The sequence below is a fragment of the Coregonus clupeaformis genome, chromosome 3, assembly GCF_020615455.1.
Source record: "Coregonus clupeaformis isolate EN_2021a chromosome 3, ASM2061545v1, whole genome shotgun sequence".
In the NCBI taxonomy this organism is placed as follows: Eukaryota; Metazoa; Chordata; class Actinopteri; order Salmoniformes; family Salmonidae; genus Coregonus; species Coregonus clupeaformis.
In genome coordinates this window covers 29,677,654-29,704,916 of record NC_059194.1, presented here as the reverse complement: position 1 = coordinate 29,704,916, position 27,263 = coordinate 29,677,654, and the positions used below count along the sequence as shown (strand labels likewise).

General features: G+C 46.6%; 2 protein-coding genes across 8 annotated transcripts; both read left to right on the top strand.

Annotated features, from left to right (window-relative positions):
* The first annotated feature begins 1,303 nt into the window (after positions 1-1,303).
* Positions 1,304-14,608, top strand: LOC121544358 (E3 ubiquitin-protein ligase BRE1A). Of its 6 annotated transcripts, none has more exons than XM_041854297.1 (23): positions 1,314-1,359; positions 1,663-1,722; positions 2,068-2,254; positions 2,421-2,489; positions 2,614-2,712; positions 2,839-2,986; positions 6,631-6,816; positions 7,073-7,188; positions 7,325-7,471; positions 7,681-7,755; positions 7,911-8,156; positions 8,730-8,909; positions 9,048-9,183; positions 9,313-9,434; positions 9,592-9,748; positions 9,831-10,065; positions 10,166-10,283; positions 10,578-10,727; positions 11,034-11,246; positions 11,441-11,566; positions 11,752-11,892; positions 12,070-12,174; positions 13,464-14,608. In XM_041854297.1, exons 3-23 carry the CDS (start codon positions 2,078-2,080, stop codon positions 13,638-13,640), a joined length of 3,123 nt encoding a protein of 1,040 aa, XP_041710231.1. In that variant the 5' UTR covers positions 1,314-1,359; positions 1,663-1,722; positions 2,068-2,077; the 3' UTR covers positions 13,641-14,608. The 6 variants fall into 6 exon arrangements, with proteins under 6 accessions (XP_041710247.1, XP_041710231.1, XP_041710264.1 ...); XM_041854305.2 differs by having other exon boundaries at positions 1,352-1,386; XM_041854313.1 differs by lacking the exon at positions 1,663-1,722 and having other exon boundaries at positions 1,304-1,359.
* Positions 14,609-17,716: 3,108 nt separating this feature from the next.
* On the top strand, positions 17,717-21,626 carry LOC121544342. Of its 2 annotated transcripts, XM_041854272.2 has the most exons (4): positions 17,717-18,802; positions 19,361-19,420; positions 20,562-20,664; positions 21,140-21,626. In XM_041854272.2, exons 1-4 carry the CDS (start codon positions 18,569-18,571, stop codon positions 21,496-21,498), a joined length of 756 nt encoding a protein of 251 aa, XP_041710206.1. In that variant the 5' UTR covers positions 17,717-18,568; the 3' UTR covers positions 21,499-21,626. The 2 variants fall into 2 exon arrangements, with proteins under 2 accessions (XP_041710206.1, XP_041710213.1); XM_041854279.2 differs by lacking the exon at positions 19,361-19,420 and having other exon boundaries at positions 17,721-18,802.
* The last annotated feature ends 5,637 nt before the right edge of the window (positions 21,627-27,263 follow it).

The window sequence follows — 27,263 nt, the reverse complement described above, 5'->3', positions numbered from 1 at the left end:
TTGGTGCTGGGAATAAGGCATACGTACCGGTAACAGAACTTCAGGTCTGGACAGAGAGCTCTATTTGCAGAGGCAAATATATAATGCAGATCACTTTTTAGCACATCCAAAGCTGATGAAGGGGAGTGCCCAATCTCAAATATCCTTGACAATGTCTCTGTGGCTTCGGCCCCAACATCCCAGTGTTTAAGTGCATCAGCCACAAAGAGATTGTGGTTGTGGACATTGGCGTCTGGACACATGCACCATGGCTGGATACATAGGAAGATGTGGGTCCTTGCTCCTAGAACAAACATTTGATTGTCTTCAGCTAAATCAAAGTTAGAGAACGATTAACCACACTGGGCAGGCATGTATATGTAAATAAACCATTCACACACCTGCTCAGCCTCCCCTTTCTGGTGACACAGCATATCAGAGTGATACTCATTTTGGATGGACAGCAAGTGTTTTTTGATGTTCCCTTGTTGTCAGCAGTGGGGGGATCTACTGTAAATCTTGTGTTGGCACCTGTAACCAGCCTAAGCAGAAGGTGTATTGTATTTATTATCTGAATGTCTGCATGCCTTACATTTACTCTATCCCACCGACGAAATATCATTTTACCCACTTCAATCATTACCTTGAAAACAATTGTATGTCCTTTCCTGGGTCTTGTTACGCTGACCCTCCATGTCACTCCAGTGTCTCTAGTCTTTAGAAGCCACTCTTGTAACTCCTCAACAGAATTCACTCCCAGGCGTAGGCTCAATTCAACATTTGAGTGGTCTCTCTGGGTAGGTCTCTCCACAAGTGAACAAATATGATATTTGTACCAAGGGGTTTGCCAACTCTAAATAGGAAAACAATGTAACTTGATGTGTTGTGTACTATAGTCAGAGCAATTTAAACAATTTTATAGAAATGATTAGCTAATAAATATTTGAGAAATTATGAATAGTAAGCATATGCTTTTACCTGATAATAGACTACTAATGATAATATAACAACTTTAAATACCGAGCTAGTAACGTTAAGTAGCCTAGGTTAACTTAGCTGATCATTGAAACTCTGAAAATAAATACATGGGCAAATGTTACCAAACATGTTAAGAATAGGCCTGCATTACTGTAGGCAGCTAATTGTTAAATTACACTTTCCATCCTTACCTTGGAAGGTCACTGTCTCTCAACAGCTGTCGCGAGCCAACAAACGCAAGCCAATGGGAGCGTAGTAGAACGTCCCTCTGAATAACGGGGCGTGGTTTTGGCTTAACTGCGTTGTGAAAAAGAAAGACACATCGGGGTTAGGTTTTCAACGTCAGTGGCTACTTCCGTTTCCGGAAGATAGCCGAAACATCAACGTTCACAGACAGAATCAGTAAATAACACTATTTTATGAAAATTTGTAAGGAATTTAAATCAAACCACTGAATCTACATGGAATAACAGATCAAATGCATTGATTGAAAGGGCCCCAGTAAAATGTTATAGCGTGTGGTATATTTGAATTACCTAGCTACTGTAGCTAGCTGGCTAACATGAGCTAAACGTTACTGCTATCTACAAAGTGTTTGTGAATTAGCCAATTAACTAGCTAAACGGGTTAATTGAACATGGCCAAATAGCCGAAATGGCTTTGGCATGAATTAAAACAAATGTCTGTTCTTTTGAAATTATATAGTTAGGTATTGGCTAAGGACTATACCTAGCTACGTGGGATTTCCAAAACGAATACTTAAAGGTAGGTCGGTGCAAAAAGTAAACAGCATAGCGGGTCAATATCCGCAACAACTAAGCGCGTTGAAGCCAATGATGTGTATTAACCCTAGCCAATGTCGCCATGACATCGCCTGTGGTCGGGGATTTCTATTGGAGAAGTAGTTTTAGCCTATCTTCATAGTGTACTGTCTTTGCTACCACCCTCTAACAACTCTTAGCGAACCCCCATGCGCAGATACTGTGCGTGACTATATTAGAACGTATTGCATCTCACTCGTTGCAATATCTGCGGTGCTGCTCGTGGCAACGTAATTTCGCTGAGGATGTTAATGTGCAAATATTTAATCTCTCCCTTGATCTACTGCAGCAGTGTGAGGATGTCGGGACAGAAGCGTCTGTGTGACTCCAGCGTCCCCTCTTCCTCGTCCAGTGCGTCCCCTGAGAAACGGAGGGGGCAAGAGGGAGGAGAGGATGGGGGTCCAGGGGTCAGCTCTACTGCAGGAGGGACCACTGCTGTGGAAACAGTCATCAAACTCGGAGGGGTTTCCAACTCGGTGAGAGAGCTGAAAAGTGCCTAGCCTGTATTTCTCCTGCATTTCTCCTGCTGTGTCTGTTTGTAGGTCTGTCTGCCTTTACATCTGATAGTTGTTATGACTCGTCAGCAATGTCATTGATTGTGTTGTTTCCATCATTTCATTGGTATCTTTCTCTTGTGCTCAGGAGGAACAGGATGTCAAAGCTCTCCAGGTGAAGAACAGGAAGTTGGGAGAATCGCTCGATCAGAGACAGGTATATATAGTCGGTCTCACTCACTCGGTCTCTCTCTCTCACTCATCTCTCACACATACACACACAACCCCTGTTTTCATTCCATACATCGATAATACTCAACAATAGGATCGATGCTTTGCAGGTGATTGAGGATGAGCTGAGAGAGAGGATCGAGAGACTGGAGACTCGTCAAGCAACTGATGACGCCAGCCTACTGATCCTGAACAGATACTGGAATCAGGTAACTATTCATTCAAATAATGAACAATATGCAATTAAAACATTGCACATAGATCAACATTTGCAAATACAACTATTATCTGTATTCTGATTAACATCTACTTCACCCTTTCTCCCCTTCTCTTAGTTTGATGACAATGTGTGCCTGATTGGAAGGCGCTACGATGAGTCAGGAAGCGAGTCTGTGGAAACCCCGGCTGGAGAGGGGCGGAGCCTGAAGCCTGACACCCCAGAACCTGACGGCGACTCCAACCAGGAGAGAGTCAAAGACAGAGGTACAGTGGAAGAGAGAAAGATATGTAGAAAGGAAGGAGGGAAGGATGGAGAGAGGAGAACACTAAGAGAAGAGGACAGGAGTTGGGTCAGGAGCAAGAGACCGATGAAGAGGGTACTCTGAAGAGTTTGTGACAGGGTGCCTGACACAAGATGTAGAGCAGAAGAGTACAATGTATGGAGATTGATGAAATAAAGCCTTTTTGGTTCAGAGTAGAGCGCTGTTATCTATTGTATGCCTATTACAGGGATGCAAAACGTTTTGGTGGGGGGGGGTATATTTCTCATATCGAAATTATTGACTGAGGACAGAATGCCTCCCTACTTGTCCTACAATGTGAATACCAGAATGAGTGCTTTATCCAATATCACGTGTGACAGCTGATATCAGCCAGCCACATCCCCTAACCAGTCATTAGCATTAGCCCTACATTAGCCTACTCAGCCGCTTCTCTCTGTCACGACTTTCTGCACATCTCCATCAGTTTTCAAATGGAATTTAGCTGTGATGTCCATCTGGGGTGTGCAGACAGTGATGAGGCTTATGTTGTTACATTTGTTTAGTTATTGGAGCGTCTCGCAGCGCGAGCGAAGTGGATACATTGTATCTTTTAATTTCACCTGTAAGAACAAGAGCAAAGGCCAGTCCGACTAGGCTTCACTATCACGCAGCCTCTGAGTGCCACTACACGGAGCACAGTGCCAGTCATGCTTGCGCCTTTACATTTCTGAAAACCGGATGTCTCTAGGCCAAACCACTCAAAAGTTATGCCTTCTCCCTTTTCTACCAGCGTTGGCGCACATTTTATATAATTCCAGAAACCATGTCACTGTCCCCAATTTGTCACTGACACAAAAATTACGGAGGGTGCTGTATATCTAAATTATAAATCTCTTTCTCTGGTGTTTCTTAAATTCTGTTTGGTGCGTAACTTTTGTCTGAGAGTGGGAGAAAGAGTGTGGGTGGTGTGCCTGTCTGTATGTGTGTGTGAGAGAGAGAGCGAAAATGAGTGAGCGAGCAAGAGGGTGGGTGTGTGTGTGTGTGGTGTTTGAGGGAGGGAGGAAGTGGAGGTCTATGTGTGTAAGGTTGTCTGAAGAGTAGGCTAAAGATGGTTTCATAGTGTGTTTAACCCCCTTACTGCCACAAGGAAAATGCAGGTCATTATGCATTTTCTATTCCTTACTACATTCCTCCTGCTAAATCACAGGTAGGCCTTTGGATATGAACAAATCAGGCATTTTCTGCAGTAGCCTATTCTATTATACAGTAAGCAGTGTGAAGTAAAATTCAATGGTTTGTATTGAGTAGAGGTGTGAATATCAGGGACAGGTTTTTGTGTAGCAGACGTGCAGAATGGTATAGTGATACTTGACCTGGTATCACATCATTAGTCAAATGTAGGTATCGTGACAATCCCACTCGGAAAATAAGCACATTTTCTTGTAATTTACGCGTTTGCGCCCTCACCAGTTTGCATCCCTGCTATTTAAAAGCACCTCTTTGTCGCACTATTCACATAGGCTCATTCTTGCTCCTTCGTGTTCAGTAGTTCTCTTTTGTTGGGCATGTGAGATCAAGTGCGCTAATATGTGTGTTCTCAATTAAATAGCCTGTAGGCTATATGCATGGGCGGAGAAGCACGGTCTTTCCATGGACATTAACTTCCTAAATATGATATGCTATTATACAGGACTCCAGACTAACATTTTCCCCTGGTGGCACTGGTTTTCAGTTAGTTGCACCAGCCCATAATTTGGTGGCACCGGGATAAAAAATGTTTTAGCAGTGTCACACAATAGAATCAATTTGAGTCATCATCTTATGAAGTAATTCACAATCTTTTATTAAAGGGATACTTCACATGCTAGCAGACACCCATAGACGTCTAGTCGCTAGTTAGCATTGGTTGGCGAAACTACCTCTTATATACTGGACACAGAGACATAAAAATGGTATCCACAAGTTCTTTTGACTCTGGGGAAGTAGATAAAGGGCCTCGTTGCCAAAATCCCGAAGTATTCCTTTAAGAAGTGTAATAGACTACTGAGATGGTATTCAATAAAGAAGTTGTTACATCTAACATGTCCAAGCAGCAAAACATATTTGGGTTGACAATAAGGCTATTTTTATATATATACACTACCAGTCAAAAGTTTGGACACACCTACTCATTCATGCACTGTTGTTCATTGTGCGCTTTGTATATTTGTTATCAGAAAACTTTATTGTAAAACAGTGTGCTTTGAGCTCAATAATGTTAGGTTCTAAATAACAAGGTAAAAACCGACGGACGACTAGTAAAGCTCAAACCAAGTTTATTCACCCACTGGGTCACACAGCTGCATAAGACAAAGACATGTTTCCACCAGCACAAGTGTATATATACCCCAATTTGGGTGAAGTATCCTCCTTCCCTCTAAACATTACATGTTTATTGCTAGGCAGGAAGTTAAGTGATGCGGGCAATAAACTTTTCCTTCTCCCTTAATGTGACCTGACCTGACCTCATTCCTCACTCCTCACTGATCCACAGCCATCCACCCTTATCAGTGACTGCAACCATGTGATTACCTCCACCATATACATTCCTCTTACAGATAACCATTAACTTCTGGTGTCGAAACCAGACTATAGAACTCCTCATTTCCATAGGATACTTGATAATTAACAATAACATGTTCTGCCAGTACTTACACGTCCTGCATTCTTCTCTCTCCCTCTGTGACATGATTAAGGATATTTCTAGTTTATAAGTCAGAACCCATCAATAACAATCGTAGCTAAATAAAAATTATACCTACAGAAAGCTGAGACCCTCGTCTCTTTTAATAATTGCATTTTGAAATGATATACAATCACGAGGGAGGCGAGAGAGTGTGAGAGGCTCGCTCATTACAGCAGCCGGCCCCAGCGAAACAGGTAGGCACAGGAGTCATGAGGATAATGCACTTTACTTTTTAACAAATTCATGGTTTTATAGGATGTTTTGATTGAGGTGACCAGGTACAATGTGCAGCTCGCACCAGTGCGACCAATCAAACATTTAACTCGCACAGCCAAGTTAAAGGGACGCAAAATGCGACTAAATGGTCACAGTCTGGAGCCCTGCCATAGTTTAGGCTCCGACATTGACTAGAAATAAATATTAATAACACATTTATTTGACTCTGCCTGCAAATCGTCCCGACCCTAAAAGTAATGCAAAACATTATATCTCAAGTCAAGTGGAAGTGTCCGCTTTGCTGTTCTATTTCGCCCGAACTCTGCTCTTTCAAACTACGTCTAGCCTATTGGCTGATATAGCCCAATAATACCCATAGTCTAATATAATGTGCCACGTGAGAATCGCTGATATTTAAACTGATTTCTTTGGCTATATTATTTACATTTTGGGGGGATCTTGTTGGGGCTGCAAAGCGAGCTGCATCACATACACCTAAAATAACATTGTGGGACTGCGGTCGGGTTCGGGACCAGTTCTTGCGGGAGCAGGTGGGAGTTGGACAACAAGTCAGCGGGAGCAGTCGGGTGCGGTATGAAAAGCAGTGGGAGCAGGCGGGAGCGGGATGAAGAAATCAGTCCCGCGGAGACCCTCAAGTTCAGAGTAGGATTAACTCCTTTCTTCACCTTGTGGTTGTCCTCCAGGCCACCAGGGGGAGACGACCACATCCTTCCTGGCCACACTGGCCAGCAGCAGCAGCGAGGAGATGGAGGCAGAGCTGCAGGAGAGGGTGGAGTCCAGCCAGAAGCAGGCCAACCGCGTGGTGGTGATCTACGACAGCCTGAAGACCACCGTGGAGCAGCTAAAGAAGGACCAGGACTCTGGAGCAGGTGGCGGGGGAGAGAGAGGGGTTGGGGGGGAAAGGGAGGGAGGGAGGGAATGAGACGTGAAGGAGTGTAAGCAGTGAGGGTTGTGGATAGGTGTGGAGGGTAGGGTTTTCGGGATGGTGAGAGCAGCAAGGGTGTAAGTGTTTTTTGCCGTTTTGGAGCAGAAGGTGGTATTGGCATTGAGTTAGTTCCTTGAGGTAGTACCTTGTTGTGTGAGTCAAGAGTAGTAATGTCATGACATCATGTCTTGTATTTCCAGAGGGCTCCGTGTGGCAGGTCGCCGCCCAGCTCAACACCCTCCTGTCCAATGAGAACGACCGGCTGCGTCATCTGACTGAGGACCTTCAGCAGAAGCACAGTCACATGACTAGCGAGGTGATTTGATATCTTGCATCATAACACGTCTAGTACTGAGTCTGTTTTATTTATCTCCCGCTACACTATGTACATTACTAATGGATCACCCCAGCGATCATATTAACAGTGATTCTGTTTCCCTGTTCATCTGTAGTCTCGTTCTCTGGGCTGGGCAGTGGCGAGGGCAGACACGCGGGTCAATGAGCTGCAGGGCCTCATCGAGGCGCTCCAGTGGGACATGGAGAAGATCCGACGCAGAGAGAACCGCCTCAACACACACCTGGGAGAAATCCTGGAGAGGGTAAGACTGCGGCTGTATGTTTTTGTGAATCCACGTGAGACTGAGTCCCTCTCTCTCTTTGCAGCAATGTGTGTTTGACAGCTACCGTGGCCTATGCTTACCATTTTGAAATGAAGTATTTCTGTGTCATTGTGGTTCATATACCACAGAACTATATCCATGTGAATGTAAAAGTGTTTATTCCATGGCCACTGTGTTATTCCTCCCAGGTGAACAGTAAAGGCTACAAGGTGTGTGGGGAGGCCAGCAGTGTGTGTGGAACCATTACCATCAACAAGAGAAAGGTACAAAAACATCCTCTTTGTTCTGGCATTGTACTTGTCAGAAACTGCATGGACCTGGAGTTATAACTCTTTAATTCTCCTACGCTCTTCCTCTCCTTTCCCCTTGCCCCCCTCTTTTTCTGCCTCCCCCCTCTCTTCTCCTCTCTCCCTGTCAGTTTGAGGAGATGAACAGTGAGTTGGAGGAGAACAGGGAGCTGGCGGAGAACCGTCTGAGCGAGCTGCAGCGGCTGCAGCTGGACCTGCAGACGGTCAACCAGGAGAACAGCAACATGAAGGTGAGCCTGCAGAGCCTGACCCAGGGCCTGGGCCACCAGAATCCTATGGCTCTCTCCCCCAACCCAGCCATTGGATTACCTGAGGTCCCACGTCCTTACTCAGCCAACCAAACCAGTCAAATGAAGGTAAATAGATAGGTGGAGGTTTTTGCTGCTTTCCCTGTTGCTTTGCTCACCACCAATCTGTATCTCCTCTCTCTCACTTCACTCCCTCTCTTTGATCTGTCTCTCTCACTTCTCTCCCTCTTTTTGATCTCTCTCTCTCTCTCACTTCTCTCCCTCTTTGATCTGTCTCTCTCACTTCTCTCCCTCTTTTTGATCTCTCTCTCTCTCACTTCTCCCTCTCTTTGATCTCTCTCTCTCTCTCACTTCTCTCCCTATTTTTGATCTCTCTCACTTCTCTCCCTCTCTTTGATCTGTCTCTCTCTCACTTATCTCCCTCTTTGATCTGTCTCTCTCTCACTTCTCTCCCTCTTTGATCTGTCTCTCTCTCACTTCTCTCCCTCTTTGATCTGTCTCTCTCACTTCTCTCCCTCTTTTTGATCTCTCTCTCTCTCTCTCTCTCACTTCTCTCCTCTCTTTGATCTGTCTCTCACTTCTCTCCCTCTCTCATGCTTTCTGTATCTCTTCACCTCTCTCTCACTCCATTTCATTTTTCTCGTCCCCCTCTCTCTCTCCTTCTCTGCCTCTCTCTGTCAGGTGGAGTTGTTGAGTCGTGCTGAGGGGGTGGTGAGGGAGAGCTCAGAGTACCGCTGTCTCCAGTCCCAGTTCTCTGTCCTCTACAACGAGTCTGTGGGCCTCAAGTCTCAGCTGGACGAGACGCGCACGCGCCTCAACACCACCAAGACGGCACGCCTCCGACAGCTAGAACACATGGAGGTGTGTTTGTGTGCATGCGTGTGTGCCTGTGAGCGTGTGTCTGACTTTAGCGTCTTTAATGGAGAATGATGTGTGTGAGTTTAGCATCTTTATTCAACAACAACGAGGGTGTGTAACCGCCTCTTGTCTGTGTTCCAGAATGACGAGGTGTCTCTCCAGAGGAAGGTGCGTACTGAGGTGTTCCAGCTAGAGGACACTCTGGCCCAGGTCAGGAAGGAGTACGAGATGCTCAGGATCGAATTTGAACAGACCCTCGCTGCCAATGAACAAGCAGGTCAGCGTCTTCACCTCAAATGAAAATAAATCTGGCCTCACGCTCACCGTGTTTAGGCACAGTTTCAGATACTCCTTGAAAACCTCATCTATTTTCTTCCTCTTTTCTCTCTCTCTATCCCTCTCTCAGGTCCTATCAACAGGGAGATGCGTCACCTGATCAGCACCCTGCAGACACACAACCAGCATATGAAGGGAGAGGTGGTGAAATACAAACTGAGACTGAGAGAGGCACAGACTAACCTCAGCCAGGTAAGGGAGACAGAGGGAGGGCAAGAGGGAGATGGAGAGAGCGAGTGTGTAAGAGGCATGCAGGGAGGGAAGAAGAGAGACTGTAAGGTAGAGAAGCCCATAAAGAGAGAGATTCTCTATCTGCAATATTCATCTGTGCAATTCCCTCCTCTCATAGGCTCGTACTAAGAAGGGCAGTGCTATCCTCCAATCACAATCCAGTACGGAGCTGGACGTGAAGGTAGAGACCACCTCCCCCCTGACGCCCGCTGCCTCTGCTGATGTCACCATCAAGGTGGAGTCTGACAACGGTTCAGCCACACCCACCAGCACTAGTAAGTGTTATTAAGTGTTAATTAGTCATTTATTAACTATTTATTAACTCTTTATTAACTGATATTCATCCTCTCTCTGTAGGTACCTCAGTGAAGACAGAGCCTGGGACAGAGACAGAGGGAGAAATCAAAGAGAAGGAAAAGGAACGAGAGAGGGAGGGAGAGAGGCCAACACGTGGAAGGGGTGGGACCGAGGAGAAGGAGAAGGCTGGGACCAGCAACCAATCGGAGGAGGTTGCTCCGGAGCGCCCTTCTGTGATTGGAGGACCAAAGAGGAAGGAGGTGGAGCAACTGAAAATTGTCGGGGCGGAGCTGAAGTAAGTTTGATTATGATGACAGTCATGATTGATGATTGGGGTGATGATAATGAGGATGATGATAATGATAATGTTGCTGACGAAGGCTCTGTCCCTGTAGGAAAGCCCAGGAGTCTCAGAGGGAGATGAAGCTACTGTTGGATATGTACCGCTCTGCACCCAAAGAGCAGAGGGACAAAGTCCAGCTCATGGCCGCTGAGAAGAAGGCCAAGTCAGAAGTACACACTTAGCTGATGCTACTTAGAAAAAAAGTGAAACGTGGTAGTAATTGATTGATGGTATAACAGTGATATAACCGCTGTGTGCTCTCTGTATATTGAGTTACTATTGGGTGATAATAACCCAGTGAGCACAAGATGTTGGAAAGCCATATTTTTATCGTCTTTTCAACCAGAAATGCGTATTTTCAACCAGAAATACATATTCTCAACCAAAAATACATATTTCCAACATATTTTACTCATAGGGAAGTGATTTATTGATTGTGATAACAGCTGTGTATTCACTGTCAGGCGGAGGAGCTGAAGCAGCGTCTAAGGGATCTGGAGGAGAGGGAGAGGAGGGAGGGGAAGAAGATGGCCGATGAGGAGGCACTGAGGAAGATCCGCTCTGTCGAGGAACAAATCAACATCCTCAACAAGAAGCTCTCCCTGGCCAAGCAGGTGTGTGTGTGCATTTGAGCATCATACTTTAGACTAATTTCTCACACCAACATTTCATCCCACTTTGCTCTTCCATCGATCCATTCTTTAACCCACTTTTCTGTCTCTGTCTACCACTCCCTCTTTACCACCCCTCCCTCGCTCTTCTTCTCCACCCCTCCACTACCCTCTCCCTCCTTCCCTTCCACCCCTCTGCTACCCTCCCCTCGCTCTTCCTCCACTCTCTCTCCCACCCCTCCCTCTCACTCCTTTCGTCTTCACCACGCCACTATCTCCCTCCCCCCTGTCTCTCCCCCTTCTCCCCAGGAGGAGGATGCGTTGCTGAGTGAGATGGACGTGACGGGCCAGGCCTTTGAGGACATGCAGGAGCAGAACATCCGGCTGATGCAGCAGCTCAGGGAGAAGGACGACGCCAACTTCAAACTGATGTCGGAACGCATCAAGTCCAACCAGATCCACAAGCTGCTCAAGGAAGAGAAGGAGGAGCTTGCCGACCAGCTGCTCACGCTCAAAACGCAGGTGAGAGCAGGTGATTGAAACAGTGCAATAAAGTGATTTGAACGTCTAAATGGCAGCTGCACAGTTCAGGGTGACTTTTGGGTCAGGGAAAGCCAGTAACTTGACAGTAGCAAATAATGGAGCCTATGTCTGGCCATCTCTCATTATTTCTCTATCACTCTCTCTCTCTCCATCTCTCTCTCTGTCTTTCTCAGGTGGATGCCCAGCTGCAGGTGGTGAAGAAGCTGGAGGAGAAGGAGCGCCTCCTCCAGGGCACCATCGGTACTGCAGAGAGAGAGCTGGCTCTGAGAACACAAGCACTGGACATGAACAAACGCAAGGTTGCAAAAACACACCTGTGGAAAATGACACTTATGCACGCACACACACACCATGGACACACACACATACACACAACAAGTATAGATAAGTACTAACACAAAGAACACCAACTTCCTTAAAAAATGCCAACATGCAAAGTACCTGCTTTCTGCACCCCCTCCTGCTCCCTCCTCCCCCTCTCTAGACCCAGGAGTCAGCGGTGCTGTCGGACGAGGTGTGTAGTCAGCTGGACCAGGTGCAGCAGAGACTGGGTACCGTCAGGGAGGAGGTCATAGAGAACAGCATCTCCAAAGAGAAGCAGTCCTTCAATGCACGCCGCGCACAGGTCAGGCCACAAACACATGCACACACGCGCCACATTTTGTTAACTGTCCATGTGCACGTGTAAACACATACACACACACAGACGATTCAAATCCACTTGAACAGAATGAACTTTAGTTTATTTACTGATTGGAGCACCCTGCTGAACTCTTTTCTTCCTTCCCATGCTGTGTTTTAGGAGGACATCTCCAAACTGCGGAGGAAGATTGAGAAGGCCAAGAAACCTGCCGAGACCGTCCGCAACGGAGACGACATCCTCAATGAGGAAATCAACGATTACAAGGTAGTCTGGATGAACATGCTTTTTACACCAGGTGTACTGTATGCTTAATATGGGTCTGTAAAAATGCCACTATAAAGGTAAAGCTGGGCAAACACTACACGGTTTTAGCCTGATCTACGCATCCCGATCAGCTCTCTGCACCTTTTTGCAAACGGAGGAAATCGGAGCAAGCCTGGAGTAAAACCGGAGTAAAACGTAATGCTGCAGCCCGTAAAGTGAAGCGCATACCAGATTTGCGGTTGATCCCTGTCACGGGCTCCCGGGCACTTACGGCGTCCCGATAATTTTCAAACATGTCGAATATATTCGGCCTCATCTGCCATTATAGCCAAGTGCGAGCAGTGCTCAAAGCAGATGAGAGGCAGGTCCCAACGTCAGCCAATCAGCTACTTAGAATTATAAAGGTGCTCTTCACCTACCCCACTTAGCTGGTCTGCTGGGGGTATTTTACAAGTTGCATTTAAACCTGTTCTTACCTCAAGCTCTTTTTGCAAAATCGACAATCCATATTGTCCTCTTCACGTTTTATGGGTGAAACGTCCATGCTGCATCTGCATGCCAACCAGCAGATCCCAATCAGTTTCAATGATGTAGGCTAAGTAACCTAACTACTGTTTAATCCAACTTTAGAGCAAAGGGAGTGAAAAAGCTACACTTCCACAATCAAAGCATATTAAGCCTAGTGGCGCCCGCTGTTGAGTTCTGGTGGCATGATCTTTTTTTTTTTTTGCCATTCATCACAATCATAATAATATGTCGAAAGTAGCCTAATTACGTGGTGTTTTTGGTCTAACATTAGAGCCTAGCATACTAATGAATCATTAAGAGATCTTGCGAGACCTATTGATATTGAACAAAAAATCTAACATTTAAACGAGCACCATTCTGAGAAGTGGCGGAGCGTCGCGCACCGGGTGCACTAGAACCCTGATAACAATGCACATAAAGGAACGCAGCATTTTCCTCAGTTGCAATGATGTTTTCCTTATTACACATGCATAAACCTGCCCAGCAAATACAGCCAATTCTGGCCCGATTGTCCAATCGTACTGCCGCGGCGGCGCCTTGGCAGATTACTAGTTAACTAGGATTTGGCTTGACTGAATCGTTAAATGTGAGATGTTTTCTGATGTGTAGGGCCCGTAGACCCAGCAAAAACCATGTAGTGTATTTCAGCCTTAACTAACCTGTTCTATCAATCTCTCTCATCTCTCTCTCCATCTTTCTGGCCTCCATTTTTCTCTCTTTCCCCCTCTCTCTCTTTAACCCTCTCTTTCTCCCTCCCCCAGGCGCGTCTGACCTGCCCGTGCTGCAACTCCCGGGTAAAGGACGCCGTCCTGACCAAGTGTTTCCACGTCTTCTGCTTCGAGTGCGTCAAGACGCGCTACGACACGCGCCAGAGGAAGTGCCCCAAGTGCAACGCCGCCTTCGGCGCCAACGACTTCCACCGCATCTACATCGGATAGATAGTAGTGCCTGGAGGTCAGCAGTATCCACACAGGCTTTCTCTCCAGCCAAACAAAACTGTCTTCCATCACCCCCTCCACTAGCGTGTGAGATGGAATGAGACTAGACACGTGTGGAAATCTGAGAATATCGGATGGGCATGTAATCAGTATGGAAATAGATCCACCTTGCGCTCTGATTGGCTAGGTGGCATTTCCGCCATGTTGCTGGGGGTGGGGTGCGCTAAGGCTTGTTTCTGGACTGGGCCTACATTACATTGTTGTATAGAGATCATGATCATGGTTATATTTGCTGGCTGTGCATTACCTGTCTGTCTGGCTGGAAGGAAAGCCTTTAGGAGACGCTGTGCCTGTGGCTCAACACTAGGGTTACAGTACCTAGGGCCTTGTGTGGGGGAAAAGTGAGATTTGACTTGAAGCTTTTCCATAGTTGACTGTAGCTATTGGATCATTTTTGTACATTATTTTTTACTATCCCCTCGCCCTTCTTTTTGGATGGACTAGATAATTACAGACTTTTCACTTAATTCTAGTCCTGAAGGGCTGCAGTGATATGCTGAAGACCCTGATAACCTTTTTATAATGACTGATATTTTCAGCTTCTCTCACCCCAGTACTCCTACGGCTCCTGCCCCATGGAACTAGACACCAGATAACCTTCTGGGGGCCCCTCGGGCTCTGGTTTTAGACTGGTGTGGTGTCTGTGCATGGGCATGTCTGCTTACACGCATGTGTGTGAGGGAGAGGGAAAAACTGACAAACCATTTGCTTAGATGGTTAGAAAATCAATGGTGAGTCTCTTGATCAGCAGGCTCCACCTGTACTCTGTGTGACCAGTCGATGCTTTCCTTGTATTTGTATGTTTTTTTTTATTTGAAAGCTGGCTCATCAGGGACTACCAATATCTTGAATTGATGCTAATGTGTAATATTGCTGCTCCGCAAGTTATTAAACTGCCATCAAAACTAGATACTTGTCTTGCCATTAGTTCTTTATCAGTCTAGTCTGAGCATTTTATAAGCTATATAGCCTATTCATTATCATCAAAATCATCTTTCTGTTCTAACCTTTAACAAGCGTTGAAGAGACCACAAATCCCAGTGTGCAAATCTCAACTCTCCAAACCGTTCTTATTATACAGTGCCTTCAGAAAGTAATCACACCCCTTCACTTTTTCCACATTGTGTTGTTACAAAGTGGGATTAAAATGTATTTAATTGTAATGTTTGTTCAGCGATCTACACAAAATGCATTCACCCCCCTAAGACAATACGTTAAACACCTTTGGCAGCGATTACAGCTGAGTCTCTAAGAGATTTGCACACCTGGATTGTACAATATTTGACAATTTTTATTTTATTTTTAGCTCTGTCAAGTTGGTTGTTGATCATTGCTAGAAAGCCATTTTCAAGTCTTGCCATAGATAGTCAAGCTGATTTAAGTCAAAACAGTAACTAGGCCAATCAGGAACATTCAATGTTGTCTTGGTAAGCAACTCCAGTGTATATTTGGCCTTGTTGTATGTTATTGTCCTGCTGAAAGGTGAATTTGTCTCCCAGTGTCTGTTGGAAAGAAGACTGAACCAGGTTTTCTTCTAGGATTTTGCCAGTGCTTAGCTGTATTCCGTTTATTTTTACACCCCCCCCTCCCCCCCAAAAAAAAGACCCTAGTCCTTGCTGATGACAAGCGTACCCATAACATGATGCAGCCACCACCATGCTTGAAAATATGAAGTGGTACTCAGTGATGTGCTTTGTATTCAGGACAAAAAGTGAATTTCTTGGCCACAGTTTTTGTAGTATTAATTAAGTGTGTTGTTGCAAACAGGATGCATGTTTTGGAATATTTTTATTCTGTACAGGATTCCTTCTTTTCACTCTGTCATTTAGGTTAGTATTGTGGAGTAACTAAAATGCTGTTGATCCATCCTCAGTTTTCTCATATCACAACCATTAAACTCTTTTTTTAAATCATCATTGGCCACATGGTAATTTCGGTTACCCAGAAGTAAAATTCTTGCAAAGTTGTCACTTCACTCGCCATTTACATGCGACTCTGTCCATGAGAGATTAGCCTCATAGTGAAATCCCTGAGCAGTTTCCTTCCTCTCCAGCAACTGAGTTATGAAGGACGCCTGTATCTTTGTAGTGACTGGGTGTATTGATACACCATCCTAAGCCTAATTAATAACTTCACCATGCTTAAAGGGATATTCAGCGTCTGCTTTTTTATGTGTACACATCTACCAATCGGTTCCCTTTGCGAGGCATTGAAAACCCTCCCTGGTCTTTGTGGTTGAATCTGCGCTTGAAATTCACTACTAGAAACAGAGAATTTGCATACTGCCCCAACAGATCCACAGATTATGCAATCTATATTGCACTCCACACTGCCCTTTCCCACCTGGACAAGAGGAACACCTACGTGAGAATGCTATTCATTGACTACAGCTCAGCGTTCATCACCATAGTGCCCTCAAAGCTTATCACTAAGCTAAGGACCCTGGGACTAAACACCTCCCTCTGCAACTGGATCCTGGACTTCCTGATGGGCCACCCCCAGGTGGTAAGGGTAGGTAACAACACATCTGCCACGTTGATCCTCAACAGTGGGGCCCCTCAGGGGTGCGTGCTCAGTCCCCTCCTGTACTCCCTGTTCACCCATGACTGCATGGCCAAGCACGACTCCAACACCATCATTAAGTTTGCCGGCGACACAACTGTGGTAGGCCTGATCACCGACAATGATGAGACAGCCTATAGGGAGGAGGTCAGAGACCTGGCCGTGTGGTGCTAGGATAACAACCTCTCCCTCAACATAATCAAGACAAAGGAGATGATTGTGGACTACAGGAAAAGGAGGACCGAGCACGCCCCCATTCTTATCGACGGGGCTGTAGTGGAGCAGGTTGAGAGCTTCAAGTTCCTTGGTGTCCACATCAACAAATGATCATGGTCCAAACACACCAAGACGGTCGTGAAGAGGGCACAACAAAGCCTATTCCCCCTCAGGAGACTGAAAAGATTTGGCATGGGTCCTCAGATCCTCTAAAGGTTCTACAGCCGCACCATCGAGAGCATCCTGACTGGTTGCATCACCGCCTGGTATGGCAACTGCTCGGGCCTCCGACCGCAAGGCACTACAGAGGGTAGTGCGTACGGCCCAGTACATCACTGGGGCCAATCTTCCTGCCATCCAGGACCTCTATACCAGGCAGTGTCAGAGGAAGGCCCTAAAAATTGCCAAAGACTCCAGCCACCCTAGTCAGACTGTTCAAAATGCTACCACACAGCAAGCGGTACCGGAGCGCCAAGTCTAGGACCAAAAGGCTTCATAACAGCTTCTACCCCCAAGCCATAAGACTCCTGAACAGCTAATCAAATGGCTACCTGGACTATTTGCATTGTCCCCCCTACCCCACCTTTTACGCTGCTGCTACTCTGTTTATCTATGCATAGTCACTATTACCTCAATTACCTCGGCTAACGTGTGCCCCTGCACATTGACTCTGTACTGGTACCCCATGTATATAGCCTCACTACTATTATTTTATTGTTGCACTTTAGTTATTTTTTCCTTCAGTTTATTTTAGTAAATACTTTCTTAACACTTATTTTTCTTACCTGCATTGTTGGTTAAGGGCTTGTAATTAAGCATTTCACTGTCAGGTCTACACCTGTTGTATTCCGCATTAACAAATACAATTGATTTGATCGATTGAGGGACCTTACAGATAATTGTATGTGTGGGGTATAGAGATGGGGTAGTCATTCAAAAATCACGTTAACCACTTAATTAACACAAAAAGATTCCATGCAACTTAAGTGATTTGTAACCACATTTTTACTGCTGAACAGAGTCATAGGCTTGCCATATCAAAGAGGTTGAATACTTATTGACTCAAGACATTTAAGGTTTATTTTTTTTATTAATTTGTAAACATTTCGAAAAACGTAATTCCACTTTGACATTATGGGGTATTGTGTGTAGGTCAGTAACGCAAAATCTAAATGTAATCCACTTTAAATTCAGGCTGTAACAACAAAATGTGGAAAAAGTCTAGGGGTATGAATACTTCCTGAAGGCACCAAAACGGCCACCACCCCCTCTAGTCCCCCAGACCGGTTTGAAGGAAGAGCTGTCGGATTGTACTAAACCAGAAGTCAGCATCGCTTGAGGGAAAGTAGCGCCAACAGGGCAGCAGCGACAAAAACAAGCTTTTATGCAAGACAATCCATCGTGGCGTTGAACTTGACGCAAACCCTTGAACAAAGGAATATATCCGTGTGGAATACTGAAGCCAAAAACGAACAACTTTGAGGACCCGCGCCTGCCAAAATTTAGCTTTTTAGCGCCAACCTAAAAAGAAACTTGACACATTGTTGCAAGTAAATGCAACGGATAACCTTAAAAGATACTGTATCCACCGCAGGGAAAGGATACATTTTCAGAAATTAACGTCGTTCTATTCTTAACCAGTTCAATACCAAATATAGTAATTGTGTTATTAAATGTCCTTGAACGGTGCCCTGGTTTGTGGTAACATTGCCAAAGTTTATAATAAATAAAAAAACGCTGAGCTGATATTCAGTGATTGAATAACCTGCACGTGCCAAATTGTATGTTTGATCATACAACCAACGAGTAGCCTACTAGCGTATGGCCCCAGCTAATTCTTTTTTCTCAAGAAGTTTGCAAGGCTAGTGTTTCCAGATTATATTACCCCTACAGCTCGGTCGCTTTGTTTGAATGACTGACTGTCAACAGAAGCCATTTTTAAACCTGATTTTTACTACGCCTTTTTGAAGCGTTTCCACATACATTTATCTGGAGACTATAGATCAAGGCGCTGATCCTCAAGAAAACGTCTTTATAGAATTGCCTATTCTATTTATCACGTGAAGGAGCCTACATTTTGATTTTCCAACATGACTTCCTACAACCGTGCAGATTCATCCTCAGTACCAGTTTTATTATCCACGCTTGTTTTAATGCTCGGCTTGGCAGCGCGATGCGTAGTGCAGGCCATGCCTTCGGAGGAGAGCCCTCAAGCGGCCCCAGCATCAGTCAGTCTCCGGTCCCTGGTCACGGGGACCTGTAAAGATGTCCACAAATACGTGGAGTCCGTGGTGGGAACCAATGTAATCGAAACGACTGTTGAGGTAAGGAGGATTGGAAAAGAAGCCATAAAATGTAGACTATTTGAGTAAATCTAACCAGCACTTAATCAATCTTGGGGCGTATTCATTACGCCGATTCTGTTGGCAAACATTTCTTAAACGGAAGCAAACAGTACGAAACGGGGAGGGACCTACTTGAATTTGTCGAATAAAAACTCTCGTTTGGACTAACGATTACACCCCTGTTTCCTGTGTTATTCTATTCATTCATCAATTAACTATACTTCATTTATATTTCTAACTATCTTCTTTCTAAGGGTGACCTTTGCTCCCTTTTAAAAGCATTTCTTGATTGTGGTTCTATCTGTCAACTAAAATTGTCTTTCTCAAATCTCTCTTCATCACCTCCTCCACTCACCCCCCAACAACTCCCATTTTCTTCCCCGACCCCCTTCCCTCTATCTCCCTCTCTCCCCTTGCCCCACTCACTACCTGATAATCTCTCCTCTGATCCCCCCTCTACTCTGCCCTAATTTCATGTCTGCTTATATCCATGCACCCTCTCCCCTGCTGCCACTACTCTGTGCACCCCTACCCCAGAGTGTGCTGTTGTATCTAGAGTCAGTACTTGGGCAAGAGAACGTCTATACCATGACCATGGTAAGAAACCACCAGGTTCCTCATCTAACTAACCTCTGCTCTGACAATAGGTCCAGAACAAAGCTCCTTATAGCTCTGTTTGCAGGGCACATGTCAGTCACTTCATACAGCATGTGTGTTATACAGATAGGCAAATTACTACATCATTCTTACATTTTATGGCAGTTGTGGTTATGGTTTTATGTGTTTGTGTAACTGTATATAGTCTACATTCATAGCCACAATGATTGCCCATGTTTTAGATTTTTAGAGTGCCTTTTTAAAAGTTACATGCGGACACATTACAAGCTGACAGAGATGGACAGTTGTCTCTGGCCTGCTCTGACACAGTGAACAGTGCTGCTTGTGTAGGGTAGCAACAGGTGCAGAGTCTGGCTGTCCTACTATGGTTACCCTTGACCTCAGCTAAGCAGTCTGGGGATGGGGGGGATGGGGGGGTTGGAGAGGTTTAAGAGGGGCTGCTCCAGAATGGGGGAAGTTGTCAGTCCGGCTGTCAAGTCTTTTTTTTAAAAAAAGGACAGCTTCGATCTCACACACCACACACAAGTGTTACATCATCAACAATACCCCCATTATGCCAGCTGGGAAAGACACTTGTGCATTTGTGCATAGGGACTCAATCATTTAGCTCAATACAAATGGATTGCACTTGTATGGTGACCGACTGGCCATTGTGTTTAAACTAACGGTATGATCAAAGGCAATCTGTATTGTAGGAATCGAACATACCTACCACTCATAAAAAGATCTAGGTCAGCGTTGAGTGGGACGATTGAATCAGTGACCCATATCTGCAGACGCCACCTATTTATACTGATTGATAGCTGACCTTGTAGCAACAGCTGTGGTCATTCTAATTTAATGGTATTACTTGTCACTGTCAGTTGTGCTGCACTATCACTACAGGATCATGGTAAGAAATGAATGTTACTGGACATAAGGTAAGCTACAGGCGGGGGGAAATGGGCTGACTTCGTTGGCCACTTTAAAGTGAATGTATGTCCCTCTACTCTAGAATAGGACTCGGATATTTTTTTACCAGAGCAACAGTTTTAATTCTCCCCTTATAGTACAAATATGTAAGCTGTACTGTAAGCCATGTCAACATTCTTCTCACCCTTTCTCTCCCCCGCCCTCTTAGTTCTTTGAGATGTTGATCCGGTTTCTGGCTGAGGGAGCTGCCAGCGGCCTGAATGTCATCGCGGTTTACGTCATAGAGATCCTCAGGGTCACAGGAGTTGATGGTGGGTGACCGAGTTTGTGTGTAGGTTCATCCTTTCTGCATCACATCTACTTTGGGTTTAGAGAGCTCAAATCTACCACACCACTGGCATGCAGAAAACACCCACTTTTAGTCCGTCAAACCTGTAGCTGCAGTTGCGTAGTAGTTGTGTGCCAGTGAAAATCTATTGTTTCATCCTAAGAGAAGTTGGAATGACAACAACTGCCTCTCCCTCTTTGTAATATGGAAACTGGGAAGTGTGGGTGTGAGTTCCTCCTTTTGTGTTTGTGATTTGATCTCTGTAATAGGATCTAAACAGCACACAGGCTATTGGTTTTCAAAGAGATTGCTCTTCAAATTCACTCACGCCTTGTGACTTGAGATATTTGCACTGACTCAAGTTCTAGAATAAAGATAGTGACAACAAAATAATTGAATTACCCCCGGCAATATTTAAACACGCTCTCAAAACTCTCTTCCTCCATCTCTCTCTCCAGTCCAGCTGCCGTTCCCTCACTTTACCCCAGAGGGCGTGGCCTCAGTAGGTCAGTGGGCTCTGCTGGCTCTGATTGGCTACTGGGTGCTGTCCATTGTCCTGCGCCTATTGGTGGGCGTGGTGAGGAGGGTGTTCTGGATGCTGAAGGCGGGCACAGCGCTGTGGCTCTTCGGCCTGATCGTCAGCGATTCCAAGGCTGGTTCAGACACCACAGCTGTCCGGTTGGCAGGCCTGGTGCTCGGGTGTGCCCTTCTGGGGCTTGCCAGCTACGGATCAGAAAAGACAGTCCACGTGGAAGACCGCCTGAGCATCCTGGAGGGAAGGGTGAAGGCGGTGGAGAGGAGGAAGGGAGATGAGTGATGGAATAGGGGATTGGAGGATAGTTGGAAGGATAAGGAGGATGATGGTTGTGATGTTGGGGGTCTCTGTATGTGTATGTTACTCAAGTGAAAATAAAGCAACCTCTGGGATTTTTTGATTGAAATGCGCGTAAGAAAGTGGTTTCTCATTTCTTATCCCATTAGGTGTGTTTGTTTGTCTATTACATGTAATAGCATCTGACATCTGATACATGGAGAATATAGTTTATTTATTTTTTTAAATAGAGAAAACGAGCAAGTATTCAAGTGGTTTAATTTGTTTGTTTTACTCCAAGATACACGTTGCATTAGTGGTTTTAGATGAAGGTTTCTATTCTCTCTTGCAAGGCTATGTCAGTGTTTGTATTTACAGTATCTTGCCTATATTGATTCTAAATGACTCACAGAAGACATTAATAAAACACAGTGCAATATATAAAGGGTGGCTATTTGAAGAATCTCAAATCTAAAATATATTTGGATTTGTTTAACACTTTTTTGGTTACTACATGATTCCATATGTGTTATTTCATAGTTTTGATGTCTTCACTATTATTCTACAATGTAGATAATAGTAAAAATAAAGAAAAACCCTTGAATGAGTATGTGTTCTAAAACTTTTGACCGGTAGTGTATCTAAAAACAGTTTTAATTCATGTTGGAAACCGACTAGTTCGACCTGTGTTTCGCTGTGAATTTAGAGTGGTGGTGATGAGATAATTGGGGGAGGAGTTGCCCCGAACCTCAGATCTAGGATCAGTTCGATGAAGCATCTCTGTTACAAGTGCTTTTTTAGTCCTAGTCAAGACACAATGTACAGAGTGGTGGCAGGCCTAATCGGTGTCATAGTGACATTAACTCACCCTCGCTGGTAGAGAATGCACTCAGCAGGATCCAGAAGAGCATGATCTACATGGGATACAGTATAGAACGTTTATTATTCGAGATGAGCATTATTTGCAGAAGGCAGTCAAATGTGTGCAGTTGGTGGAAAAAGTGGTGTAGCGTTAGTGGTTATGATGTTGGAAATGTATTTTTGTTGCTTTACAGTTGTTTTTTTATTCTTGAAGCGCCATTTCAACTTAATAGAGAGCAAGACTGCACAACATATGGTTTGCCTCAATACAGGAGAGTTATATAAATATAGCTTAATTTAAAACCACTGTGTACAGTTTCAAACTTTCAGGGTAGCTAGGACATTCAGAACCAGGAACAAATGGGAAAATGTCCTGCTCCGATCTAGCTGAGGAACACTCAACTCCGTTCTATCAAGGCGGATATAAGATATTTAAGCAATAAGGCACGAGGGGGTGTGGTATCTGGCCAATATACCATGGCAAAGGGCTGTTCTTAGGCACAGCCCTTAGCCGTGGTATATTGGCCATATACCACAACCCCCCAAGGTGCCTTATTGCTATTATAAACTGGTTACCAATGTAATAAGAGCAGTAAAAATGTATGTTTTGTCATACCTGTGGTACACAGTCTGCTATACTACGGCTGTCAGCCAATCAGCATTCAGGGCTCGAACCACCCAGTTTATAAATGTAAGATATACACTGAGTATACCAAACATTAAGAACACATTCCTAATATTGAGTTGCACACCCTTTTGCCCTCAGAACAGCCTCAATTTGTCGAGACCTGGACTCTACAAGGCATCGAAAGCGTTCCATAGGAATGCTGGCCCATGTTGACTCCAATGCATCCCACAGTTGTGTCAAATCGGCTGGATGTGCTTTGGGTGGTGGACCATTCTTGATACACACAGGAAACTCTTGAGGGTGAAAAACCCAGCAACGTTGCAGTTCTTGACACAAACCGGTGCGCCTGGCACCTACTACAACCATACCCTGTTAAAAGGCACTGAAATCTTTTGTCTTGCCCATTCACCCTGTGACGTTCTGGCTCCGGGACTCTTAGTAGTGAGCCAGGGTTGTCATTTTCATTTGGGTGTAGTTCTATGTGGGATCTAGTTGTTTCATTTCTATGTTTGGTTTTGATGTTGATTAGTCATATGACTCCCAATCGGAGGTAACGAGTGTCAGCTGTCGGCTCGTTATCTCTGATTGGGAGCCATATTTATACTGTGTGGTTTCACCTTGGTTTTGTGGGTTTTTGTTCCTGTACAGTATTTTGTAACTGTGGACTTCACTAGTCGTCTTGGTTTATTGTTTTTGTCGTTCGTGTACTTTTCTCAAATAAAGTCATGTTCGTTCAACGCGCTGCGTTTTGGTCTCCTTCGTCAGACGACCGTGACAGAAAAACCCACCATAAAAGGACCAAGCAGCGCGTCCCAGGAGCAAAGGGTCTGGACATGGGAGGAACTGTTGGACGGTAAAGGGTCCTGGACTTGGGAGGAGATCCTGGATGGTATGGATCGCCCGACCATGGAGCGAGACGGTGGAGAGGCGACGGCGAGAGGAGCAACGGCATCGGCAGGGCCATCGTCGGAAGGACGGGAGGCAACCCCAAAACATTTTTTGGGGGGCACATGGCAGCGGCTGGGCAGCAGGAGGCTGCCACAGGGAGAAAAGGAGAGAAGGCTAACGGAGTACGGGAGCCATTGGCGAGTAGAGGGAGGGAAGTGTTTGTGGCACGGCGTGAGAGACTGATGGGTGTTGCCAGTCCGGTCCGGCCCGTTCCTGATCCCCGGTTGAGGCCAGTGGTGTGTGTTCCCGGTACGGACCGGCCTGTTCCTACTCCAAGCACCAGGTCCACGGTGTGCTACGCCAGCCCGGCCCGGCCTGTTCCGGCCACTCGCACCAGGGATACGGTGCGCGTCGCCAGCCCAGCCCGGCCTGTTCCTACTCCAAGCACCAGGTCCACGGTGTGCTACGCCAGCCCGGCCCGGCCTGTTCCTGCTCCACGCACCAGGGATACGGTGCGCTTCGCCAGCCCGGCCCGGCCTGTTCCGGCCACTCGCACCAGGGATACGGTGCGCGTCGCCAGCCCAGCCCGGCCTGTTCCTGCTCCACGCACCAGGGATACGGTGCGCTTCGCCAGCCCGGCCCGGCCTGTTCCTGCTCCACGCACCAGGGATACGGTGCGCGTCGCCAGCCCAGCCCGGCCTGTTCCTGCTCCACGCACCAGGGATACGGTGCGCGTCGCCAGCCCAGCCCGGCCTGTTCCTGCTCCACGCACCAGGGATACGGTGCGCTTCGCCAGCCCGGCCCGGCCTGTTCCGGCCACTCGCACCAGGGATACGGTGCGCGTCGCCAGCCCAGCCCGGCCTGTTCCTGCTCCACGCACCAGGGATACGGTGCGCTTCGCCAGCCCGGCCCGGCCTGTTCCGGCCACCCGCACCAGGGAGACGGTGCGCATCGCCAGCCCAGCCCGGCCTGATGCTGCTCTCCGCACTAGGCCTTATGTGCGTCCCCAGGGTCCAGCATGCCCTGTTGCTGCTCTCCGCACTAGGCCTTATGTGCGTCCCCAGGGTCCAGCATGCCCTGTTGCTTCTCCCCGCACTAGCCCTGTGATGCGTGTCCTCAGCCCGGTACCTCCAGTTCCGGCACCACGCACCAGGCCTACGATGCGCCTCAGACGGCCAGAGTCTGCCGCCTGCCCTACGGCGCCTGAACTGTCCGTCTGCCCAACGCCCGTCTGAACTGCCCGTCTGCCCAACGGCGCCTGAACTGCCCGTCTGCCCAACGCCGTCTGAACTGTCCGTCTGCCAAGCGCCGCAGGAACTGCCCGTCTGTGCTGAGCCTGCAAAGCCGCCCGTCTGCCATGAGCCTTCAGAGCCGTCCGCCAGACCGGAGCCGCTAGAGCTCTCCGCCAGACAGGAGCAGCCAGAGCCTTCCGCCAGACAGGATCAGCCAGAGCCTTCCGCCAGACAGGAGCAGCCAGAGCCTTCCGCCAGACAGGATCTGCCAGAGCCCTCCGCCAGACAGGATCAGCCAGAGCCTTCCGCCAGACAGGATCAGCCAGAGCCTTCTGCCAGACAGGATCAGCCAGAGCCTTCTGCCAGACAGGATCAGCCAGAGCCTTCTGCCAGACAGGATCAGCCAGAGCCTTCCGCCAGACAGGATCGGCCAGAGCCTTCTGCCAGCCAGGATCCGCCAGAGCCGTCCAGCCAGGATCCGCCAGAGCCGTCCAGCCTGGATCCGCCAGAGCCGTCCCGCCAGGATCCGCCAGAGCCGTCCCGCCAGGATCCGCCAGAGCCAGCCAGCCAGGATCCGCCATCTAGTCAGGTGCTGCCCCTTAGTCAGGTGCTGCCCCTTAGTCCGGTGCTGCCCCTTATCCTGGTGCTGCCTCTTAGTCCGGTGCTGCCCCTTAATCCAGGTGGGTTTAAGTGGAGGGTGGTCATTGGGAGGAGGTTAAGAAAGCGGGTAGTAACTATAGTGGGGTGGTGGTCAAGCCCGGAGCCGGAACCGCCTCCGGGGGAGCAACACCCACCCAGCCCTCCCCTATTGTGGGGTTGTGAGGCGCGGTCGCAGTCCGCGCCTTTAGGGGGGGGTACTGTGACGTTCTGGCTCCGGGACTCTTAGTAGTGAGCCAGGGTTGTCATTTTCATTTGGGTGTAGTTCTATGTGGGATCTAGTTGTTTCATTTCTATGTTTGGTTTTGATGTTGATTAGTCATATGACTCCCAATCGGAGGTAACGAGTGTCAGCTGTCGGCTCGTTATCTCTGATTGGGAGCCATATTTATACTGTGTGGTTTCACCTTGGTTTTGTGGGTTTTTGTTCCTGTACAGTATTTTGTAACTGTGGACTTCACTAGTCGTCTTGGTTTATTGTTTTTGTCGTTCGTGTACTTTTCTCAAATAAAGTCATGTTCGTTCAACGCGCTGCGTTTTGGTCTCCTTCGTCAGACGACCGTGACACACCCTCTGAATGGCACACATACACAATCCATGTCTCAATGCTTAAAAATCATTTCACCTGTATCATCCCCTTCATCTACACTGATTGAAGTGGATTTAACAAGTTACATCAATATCATAGCTCATAGCTTTCACCTGAATTCACCTGGTCAGTCTATGTCATGGAAAGAGCAGGTGTTCTTAATGTTTTGTATACTCAGTGTATATACAGGTATATACGTTTCTTAGGTACACCCATCTAGGACCACGTCGGACCCCTTTGCCTCCAGAATAGCCTGAATTCTTTGGGGCATGGAAACGTTGCTCAATTGGTATCAAGGGACCTAATGTGTGCCAGAAAAAACATTCCCCTCACCAGTACACCACCGCCACCAGCCTGTACCATTGACACAAGACAGAATGGGGCCATGGACTCATGCTGTTTATGCCAAATCCTGACTTTGCCATCAGCATGACGCAACAGGAACAAAAGTGTTTTATTTATTATTATCACGAAAATGGTTAGCTCCTACAGACAGTGAGTCACATGGCTGTGGCTTGCTATATAAAGCAGGCATCGAGGCATTCAGTTACTGTTCGATTGAACGTTAGAATGGGCAAAATGAGTGACCTAAGCCAGGGGTTCCCAAATGTTTTCACTCGGGCCCCCCTTCCAGCATTGGGGAACATCCCGCGCCCCCCGTGCGCGAGCACGCACCACGTCTATTTCTATGGGCACAAGCACTGTTCATGACACAAACTGTTCACACCCGTCTTCTTGGTGGAGAAAAGTTTGCAGTTTTAAAGAAAAATGTCTTGCAATTCTATACATTTTGCCATGTCTAATGTGTATTCATGTGATATTTGAGTGACTAAAAAATTACAACAATATCTATGGGCTAAAAAAACGAAATAAAAAAAAGTTTGCTGACATGGGCTAGTTGATCTGGACATTTCTG